Below are 9,343 nucleotides of genomic sequence, written 5' to 3'. Positions count from 1 at the left end.
AAGATGTTATTTAGTTTCTTTTAAAACTTGTGGATAAACCTTGTGTTGACATTTTGATCTGGATTCACTGACTTTTCAAGCAACTTCTCAGACCAAAAATGTCAAAATGTTCAGAGTTTAAGTCCAGAGAGTTAAATATCTTATGGGTTTCCACTAGGACATCTTCCCCAGAGTCCTCTTATAATTTAAATGCTCATGGCAAAATTCTTTTTATTTTACTTTCTCCCGTTCTCAAGGAGTTAGAGGTCAGAGATCACCCGCAAAAAAAAACCTCCTGGATCTGGAAAACATTCAGTGTCCTCCTTAAAGACACCCAGCAGCCTCATAAGTACATTGTCCATCTTGAACACACCCTCCTGCTGTAATCTCATTAAAGACACAATAATAATTTAATCATTCTTACCTTAATTATCATTAATGCAATCATAGCTTGCTCTGCTACTGCTATCTTAAGCCGCTCTGGTTCATTATTATGTTTTGACCTGGAGTGGCCTTATCAGTCTATTTGAGGCCAGCCAATAGTTTCCCCACAAACAGATCCACACACACACACACACACACACACACACACACACACACACACACATACACAAACGTCACAATGAATGTTGTGTAAAGCTGCTGACGCATGGAGGGGGGTAAAGTCCTTTCTACACTTATGTAGGACATTGGGCAGGGGTCAGTAGCCCAAACTCCTTCCAACCAGAACTAGTCAATGTATACCAGATCTTCATTTTTTTTTTTTTTTTTTTTAGTTTACTTTATAACTTACTAATAAATGCTTTAATGTCATTATTTTATAGGGACTCTCCTGGACTGAACTGGAAATGTCAAGAAAAGATTATGTAACAATCATCTGCACATTTCAGACTAAAGAAATAATCAATAAAAGCAATTTCACGTTCATGTAGTCCATTTATCAATTATTACAAACAAGGTTATAAGGTGTAATAAAGTTAAACTTTTATTGCAAACCAAACATGGTCACATAAATCTTAAACAATTTTACAATTTACAGTACATTTAACATGAATTGTTACATATACATATTTAGGCATACCTTTAGTCATTTCTTGTTCAATATACATTAAATCTAGTACACATAACTCCAAATATACAAACAAACTTAAATACCGTCAAACTGCATTACAGCAATATTAAAATGGAATGTTCAGTTTCGATGTTGTCGGCTTACTATTGTGAGACGAATGGAAGACTACTGTATATGAGGGGGACACAGTTGGCAAGCAGAACTACACAAACACTTCTGAACACATCACTCTCTTTCTCACCTAGCAGCTGTGCTCTCTCTTTCTCTCTCTCTATCACCATTATTGTTGTATGTGCAAATGAAGATATGAAACATTGTTTGAGTTTCTTTACGTCTCAGCGTGTTAAAGCCAGAACAAGTGTGTTAATTTGGTGCTACGTCGTTCCTCTCAAAACAGCTGCTCTCCCCCACTGGTGTCAGGCGTGGAGCTAAATGAAACGCGGTGACCTTAAGGTCGACGCAGACAAACCCAAAAGATGTGAGTTCTGATGGAGAGAAAAAAATAAAAGGCACCTTTGAGAGAAACATTTTTTAACATCCCCCTCTGTAACATTCAGCATCACATGACTCCCTTGTTCAACCACACAGACAGTAAGTAAATAATAAAAAACTAAAGCACCAAAATAAATGTCATCTCCAAGCTACTTATTCAAACACAACAGGTAGGTCCCCTGTGGGTTGTTAGACAGAAACTCAAAAGAAGGAAGATGATTCGCTACATCGATGAAGATGGAAATCCTTGTCAGGGCTGGTACGGTACGGTCCAGCCTTCCTCTTTTGAGAAAAGGTGGAAGTTGGTGTGTGTGCTTGTCGGTTGTGGCTTTAGGGTCGAGGGAGGCTTTAAAGCTGCCTGAGCTGTGTGCAAAGGACCTCCCCTATCAGGTAAGACGGCAATTGAGGGCTGCAGAGAGTCTCTGTCTGTTGTGGAAGGTTGAAGTATTTGTGTGTTGGTAAATCAGGGTAAGATGGAGGATAACAAACCCCAATGAGTCGTCTCATCATGGCAGGCTTCCTCTCGTAGCAAGTCTTCTTTCAAGAGTTGGAGAGATCATGGCAAGTACACACGTTTAAATTCTTGGCAGATGCAGAGTTGTTGCAAGCATTGCTTCGGGATTTTCCATCATCCCGACGGGAAATGTAATGTGGGGTCAAGATGCAAGTCCATGGACACGCCACAGTTCTTGTCCTGTAAGTCTGAACTGGAGTCTATTGAGTGCCTGTGTTTAAATACTATAGGTAAGAGTCCATAGACGGGGCATAGGAGAAGCCCACAAAGGCCTCAGCAGCCTCTTTGATGCTGGCTGTGGCGAGCGCGCTGTCTGGGGAACAACCAATGGAGTTGGGCACCGGCTCGTCTGTGAACTCTGGATCAAAGTGCCGCAGGTCGTTGGGTCCCGTCTGGGAAGGAGGAAGGAGGGAAAGAGAGGATTAGTCAGGCTGTAGAATACCTTGCCATAATTGGAAATGTTTTAAACCTCAGCGAGGATGTTCCAGGCTCTTGGTCTAGTTATATAAATGTAAATACTGAGGACTAGGACATGAGCAAGTCTCCTGTAGAAAATCACAAGTCTGCCATAATCAGCACTTATTGGGGTATTAAAAAGGAACGTACCACGTTGGGGTTGAAGGGAGGGGTGATCTTTTTGGCATTGAGGTCATCCCAGTTGATGGGGGAGAAGAACATGTGGTTCTTAATTTCAATCTGTGAAGAGACAAAAAAGACAAATAATTAAACAATGTCCTTTAATGTAAATAATATGTTAATATGCATACAGACACACACATACGATCGACATGACCAAACACTTACAAAGTCGTCTGTGCAGCCCAGCCTCTTGGTTCGGTCCTTCTGCAGCAGGCCCTCCAGCAAGTGTCTGGCTGCATTGGAAATGTTGGGTTTCAACTGCAGCGGCTTGTTCAATATGTTGTCATACATTTCTGCTGTGTTGCGGCTGTAGAACGGAGGCTGGGGAGGGACAAAAAGAACTGATTAGCATCTTGGCAACAATAAGGAGCGAGAAATCCACATGACCAACACTGATTGCATCATTTTAAATCAGTATAGCTCAATGCAATATAATTCAATATTATCAGATATATTTCTGACAAGAAAACATTAAGGGTGGGGTGTAACTTTACTATAAAAGCACGTAAGGTGAATGTGAATGTTACTCACCAGGCCGTAGAGCATCTCATAGAGAACAGCTCCTAAACACCACCAGTCTACCGTCCTGTCATACGGCTGCTTTTGTAGAACCTCAGGAGCTAAATACTGTAGAGAGAAATGGTATGTTACAGTATTGAATATGACTTTTTATGACTATGAATATGACTTTTTTTAGTGCTGTTTCCGAATCACCGGATGTTTTTTCCTTACCTCTGGCGTACCGCAGAAGGTCGACGTGGTCCCGTTGGGTTCAATGTTCTCCTTGCACAGGCCGAAATCTGTAAGAATGATGTGTCCCTGTGAGTCCAGCAGGATGTTCTCTGGCTTCAGGTCTCTGTAAACTATGTTGAGGGAGTGGAGGTAGCCCAGTGCACTGCCGATCTCTGCCGCGTAGAACCTGGCTCTGGGCTCGAGGAAGCAGCGCTCTCTCTGTAGATGGTAGAACAGCTGGAAGACAGAGAAAAAGAGTGTTTTGAGTAACAAAACCTTAAAATGTCTTGATTATGTCATAGATTATCCACAAAATGACATGAGCAGAGATAGGAAATTACAAGACTAACAATAAAACAGACAAATACAGAGACAAAGAGGAAATAAGGGAGGAAATAAAGAGGCAGGAAGGCGGCAGCTTAAAAAGTTTGACAAGGGAAGACAGATGGAACGAGGGCCAGAGGTGGGGAGTGAGAGAGCAGCAGGATAGAGGGGGAAAAGAGGGGAAGAAAAGAGAAAGGGGAGAAGGAGAGTAAATGCTTCCGGTTTCTTGATGAGGCCCATATATTATCAACACTGTCTTTGCTTGTCCAACAATCACAGGAAATTAACTCGATTAGACACGCACTGAGTCTGAATGGTGCCGCTAATTTTGGCCCCAAGTCTGTCCCACTGTCCCAACCCACCACATGATTTCCTGAGAAGTGTTTCCTTTAAAGAAAGACAGAGAGCGGCAGCTTCTGTTCTGCTTCTCATGACAGGATATCCCGTCTGTCTGTCTGTGTTTCTGCCTCATCTTGCACTATATTATTATTCCTCCAGCTATGTCCATCTTTAAAATGTCCTCCTAGGCCATTCGTTTATCTTTAGCTCCTTCTTTAAATAGCTCAGCTTCTCCCTTCTCTTATATCATCTCTGCTTCATGTCCACATCTTTTTCTGGCAGCAGTTCAGCAGGTAACTCACCTCTCCTCCATTGATGTAGTCCAAGATGAAGTAGAGTTTGTCGGCTGTTTGGAAAGAGTAGTGCAGGCCCACCAAGAACGGGTGCTTGACATTCTTTAGCAGCACATTCCTCTCTGACATGATGTGTTTCTCCTGAGGAATACAAAGAGCACGCTGTTAGAGGGGTTGACACTTTGTGTTGCATGCATACTTTCAGTATGTCGGCATGCACATTTACCTCCTTCTTTTTGAGGATGGCCTTTTTCTGTAGGACTTTGACGGCATAAAACTCGTCATCTGCACGATGGCGCGCGAGCAAGACCTTGCCAAAGCTGCCCTTGCCGATCACTTTGAGGAAGTGGAAGTCGCTGGGTTTGGCCGAGGGGTTGGAGGATGGACCGAGGTTGATCTGTTGGGATGGACTAGGCTGTGAGAGGAGATGAGGAAGTTATAGCCACATTATGAACCCCAAGATGTATGGTAAACATGCAAACAGAGGACGTGTGTGTATCTCTGCATACGGTGAAATGGAAGCAAAGGTAAAAGCACACATTACACTGTTTAATGCAAATATACTTACAGGAGGAGAGGGGTTTGTGTTCATGAGCTCAGCATCCTGCGGGGGACTCAAGTTCAGAATAGACTGGACTTCAGGACTGAAAAAAAAACACAAAAATTTCAAAATCATTTAACAAAGTATTTAAAGTATCCTGAATTTTTTTTTTCTGTGTGAATCAGCTGCTCTGGGAGTCACATTAAGTCACAAAGCTTCCCCAGGGGACATATAACTGGCATGTCTGGTTGTTTCCCAATGTTTGTCCTCCAGTGAAAGCAGAACAATAACATGAGTCAGATGGTACTCACTGCTTGCAGGCGTAGGAGTTTGTGGCAAGCCTCTGAATGAAGTCGTTCAGACCCATTCTCCTCTGTTTCATAAAAGCTGCAACAGGAGAGAGAGAAAAATGTTTAGATTTTTAAATTAAAAACAAAACAAAAAGATGTCCATTCATGAAGAATCAGCTTTAAATATCCAGTTATGATTCCGTACCGGTGACTAATGCCACTAGCCCTTTAGATTTGGAGTAAGTCAGGACAGACTTTTCTGTCTCTGTCTTGATCGTCATGATGTGATGAGTTGAACGGCAGCTCTGTACTCATCAACTGCCTGTCAGCTAAAATATAACTATCATGCCTTTGGCTCTTGTTTTATAACAGACAGGGGAGGAGGGAGGAGCTTTCCTCCCACACACCCCCTTGGTGGGCGTGATATTCTGTAGACATTCCTTTCAGCTAAATGGACCGTGAGATGATGATCGACCCCATTCTCGACCAATAAGAGGCCGTTGCGCTCCTAGCGCGTCATAGCCGCACCTCAAGAGGTGCTTGCGTCAAAAACATAGGAAAAAAGGGGGAAAAAAACTCACTGAAAGGCCGATCTGTACTATTTGCACATATGTTTGTTCAACACCATGGCAACTTTTCACACAGTCTGAACTTATCACCAAGAAAGCAACACTTCAATCTACACTAAGCTGCGAAAACAAATCCTATAGGCTAATGACATCCAGATGTGTCCACTAACGGTGTCCCTTAATCTTATTCTCTACTCTGTAAACTGCAGATTGTACAAACATGTGAACACTAGTAATTGAAACTAGAGAGTTCATGAGATTCAGGATTATTCTCCAAGCTCCTGAATAGTTTTTATTACAGTGTATCCATGTTCCCCGCCTAGCCCCCACTGAGATTGCAACTTGGTCCTGTACAAATAATCGGATATAGCCTCTTAACTAGGCCTATCAGCTTTACCTTTTGGCTGCTTCTCAATTAAAACGGCCGGGGGTGACGCAGGTTCCCTCGGTATACAAAAGGAGGGAGAGCCTAAGCTGAGCCGGGGGAGGCCCGATGCCAAGAAAATGCCGCTGCTAGTGGAAAAGTACAGACTGAGAAACTCCTGAATAGAGCTACATCCAACTCAAACGAGAGAAAAAAACACAGATCGGCAAGCCTTTCAGAAGAAGCCAAAATACGTGTATATGTGATGATCAGAATGGAATTATGTGGAAAAATGCCACTCTTTTTGCGTTTTATGCGTTGGCACACATGAGACCAGACGGGCTCAGTTAAGTACAGTTATGTAAGACACCTGGTTCAAGTTTAACCAACATGCATTGGTGGAATGAAAGTATGTAAGACGATATCACCTATGAAAGGCCAAACCCATTTTACTGATAATAACCGTGCATAAAAAGGAAGAAGACAGAAACGCACGATTTTACTTATTCAACGGTAATTACTAATATACCATTTACAAAGTCTTGCGTAAAAACATAAAAAAAAACGATGTAATTTCGCAGGCACTCGGTTTCTTAGTAGCCCGAAAAGACATATGAGCTTTAGTTTCCAGACAATACAAACAAACCTATCAGATCTGAAGGAGTTCTCATTTCTCTGCCTGCAGCGCTCAGCGTTCAACAAGTTGCAAAAGACAGTTGCCTAGGTTTCTCTGGCACTTTCGACAGACGCTCCTTATCAGCGAGCCTTGTCCATAGATAGCATCATGAATCTAGGTCACGCGATTATGGGGTGATAGGAGCACCCCCCCCAAGTAGTCTGCCTGCGCTTTCTTCCCGACCACAGACGATCCTGACACAAAAACTAGACTGCAGCAATACCATTCATTCCCACAATACAGACCTACAGTTCCCTACAGGAGCATTATAGGAATATTATGGCGATGGTTTCCGAATGGAGAAACCCATCGCTGTTGGTTTAAAATGAATAACGTTACAGCCTACTTACACGTCAAAGCGGTTGTTTTGTCTTTCATAGGGATGTTTTATTTTCCGAATAAAAACACGGAGAGCAGACTTCAGGGTCCTCGGCAGGCATGCAATCGAACTACACTGCATTCCTCTTCTTTGAGATTTTCATCCAGAAGATTTTTTCCCTTTCTTTTCAGGGCGGAGACGTCCCGCCTCTGTTTCCTTCCACTCTACAGTTTGGTGTTTCATGCTGAATGAGTTTCCCTCGGGGGGGGGCGGGGCTTCATAAGCTCCTACTTTAGAGTTCAGACATAAGCTCCTACTTTAGAGTTCAGCCATTACAAATATAGACCTCACTTCTATTTACTGTAATTAAAAATCGAACAAAAGGATTAAATAATGCATTTATTCATTTACATCTGCAGTTGCTTTCACCTGCAACGAAATGAATAGAACGGTATTTAAACCCATGAAACGGATGGGGTTTTTTGAGCCAAATAATAGGAGAAACAGAATCAATCTGCAACTATTTATTTCTTACTGTTTACTGTTTATTTACACACACTATCAATATTGATAGTGCATGGGACCAAGTGTGTAAATAAACAGTACATGTGTCACCACCTAATGGTGTTAGTGATATATCACTAACACCATTTTTTGGTGACACATTTTTTCACATTTGAAACCACACTTTTCTTTATTTGTAATCTTTCACATAAAGACAAAAACTTGCTTATAGTAAAATGCTGAATGCAAACATTTGGTTTACATACTGTAAATGTAACCTTGAAGGCAGTTTTTATTTTTTCCAATACAGCCTGCTAGCTCAGGTCATTCACCCGCTGAGCTCAGAATTAAAAAGTCACCCGGATTTGGAAATTCACTGAGTTCACATTCATTCGAAGTTTGGAGCTGCCAACAAGTTAAGGCCACATTAAATACTCTTGATGCATTGCTAACCTAACTACTGTATGTTGTGCATGAGTGTACACGTAGGATAATGTTGCAGAGTTTTGGCTTTGGGAGTGAGTGAATGAGTAGAGAACAGAGAGAATAAATGAGAGGAAACATAGATGTGAGGACACCAGTGGTGGACAGGTGATGCAGTAAGGAAAACATCCTGGAAATGTGGATCAGACGAAGACTAAACAGAGATGAGACACTACCAGTGACCTTCCAGTCACTCAACTAATTGAGTAACTGGTGTGACTGTGTGTGGAAAGGTATGCTTTGATGTGTAAGGGTGAGAAAGAAAGTGTGTTCTTTTGCACTTGACCCGCAGCCTCTTTCAGAGAAAATCATTGTGTTTATTGTGCAAGTGTGACTCTACTTTAAATATAGCCTCTACTTTTTACTGCTGTCTCCGTTTCTCTCTTAACTCAGGTCATATATTATTAATAAGCCCCCCATAGCCACCTGATGACACACACACACACACACACACACACACACACACACACACACACACACACACACACACACACTCTCTCTCTCTCTTGCTAAAACAGAGAGAGAGGGAGAGGGGGAGAAAGGGCACATCAGGTACTTCCTAAAATCCCTCAAGGTGTCCAACACGCCCCTCGCTCACTGCACCAACAAGAATTTAGCGCTGTCTGTTAGAAAAAAGATATTTCTCCCTGAGACAGCACAGGTTGCCAGCCTTCAACATGCATCCCATCCCCAATATCTCACCACTGAACACTACAGCAGCAGTCCACATGGGACCCAAACCGACATCTCTCATCAGCACTTGAAAGCATCTGGCGTCAACAAGCGAGACCTTGAACATCAAATGCTGCTTTCTCAAAAACTATGAAAAGCATTGACCTTGATAACTTGACACAGATGTACAAAAATTAGACTGGTTTTAAAGTCTGAATGATGAACAGCTACTTTGCATTATTATCCAACAAATAAGAACTAAAACATGTAACAGGAGAGGATTAAAAGCTACGATGAAGAAGACGTTACCTCCGAGCACTGATCTTGTGTCCGCATCTGTGGTCATAGCCCAGAGTTGAATGAAATGAGGAGGAGGTGTAGAGAGAAGATCAGGAGAGAGGAAGGAAGAAAGAGAGAGAGAGAGAGAGAGAGAGAGAGAGAGAGAGAGAGAGAAAAAACTAACAATAAGTTCCCTCAGTGTTTTTCCTATCTGGCCCTCATTCCCTCAAGAGCAGGCTCCACAATACTCAAGCTGTGTTGA

At 42.3% G+C, this 9,343-nt stretch overlaps 1 protein-coding gene across 3 annotated transcripts; it reads right to left on the bottom strand.

The window, feature by feature from the left end:
* Nucleotides 1-941: 941 nt before the first annotated feature.
* Nucleotides 942-9,144, bottom strand: sgk1 (serum/glucocorticoid regulated kinase 1). Of its 3 annotated transcripts, none has more exons than XM_028605483.1 (10): nt 9,112-9,144; nt 5,237-5,312; nt 4,953-5,028; nt 4,611-4,799; nt 4,394-4,525; nt 3,429-3,665; nt 3,228-3,323; nt 2,862-3,017; nt 2,664-2,753; nt 942-2,449 (listed from the first exon to the last, which is right to left on the bottom strand). In XM_028605483.1, exons 2-10 carry the CDS (start codon nt 5,305-5,307, stop codon nt 2,282-2,284), a joined length of 1,215 nt encoding a protein of 404 aa, XP_028461284.1. In that variant the 5' UTR covers nt 5,308-5,312; nt 9,112-9,144; the 3' UTR covers nt 942-2,281. The 3 variants fall into 3 exon arrangements, with proteins under 3 accessions (XP_028461284.1, XP_028461283.1, XP_028461282.1); XM_028605482.1 differs by lacking the exon at nt 9,112-9,144 and adding an exon at nt 7,175-7,378; XM_028605481.1 differs by lacking the exon at nt 9,112-9,144 and adding an exon at nt 5,421-6,944.
* Between the last annotated feature and the right edge of the window lie 199 nt (nt 9,145-9,343).

Source organism: Perca flavescens, chromosome 18 (genome assembly GCF_004354835.1).
Source record: "Perca flavescens isolate YP-PL-M2 chromosome 18, PFLA_1.0, whole genome shotgun sequence".
In the NCBI taxonomy this organism is placed as follows: Eukaryota; Metazoa; Chordata; class Actinopteri; order Perciformes; family Percidae; genus Perca; species Perca flavescens.
Note: the sequence above shows the minus strand (reverse complement) of the source record. Positions and strands in the feature narration are given on the sequence as shown.

Excerpts from the sequence above, each read along its gene's own strand:
- sgk1 (XM_028605481.1), bottom strand. The coding sequence starts at position 5,496 with ATGACGATCAAGACAGAGACAGAAAAGTCTGTCCTGACTTACTCCAAA. Across the intron at positions 5,313-5,420 it reads GCTAGTGGCATTAGTCACCG|CTTTTATGAAACAGAGGAGA; the intron begins GTACGGAATCAT and ends CTCCTGTTGCAG. Across the intron at positions 3,018-3,227 it reads ATGAGATGCTCTACGGCCTG|CCTCCGTTCTACAGCCGCAA; the intron begins GTGAGTAACATT and ends GTCCCTCCCCAG.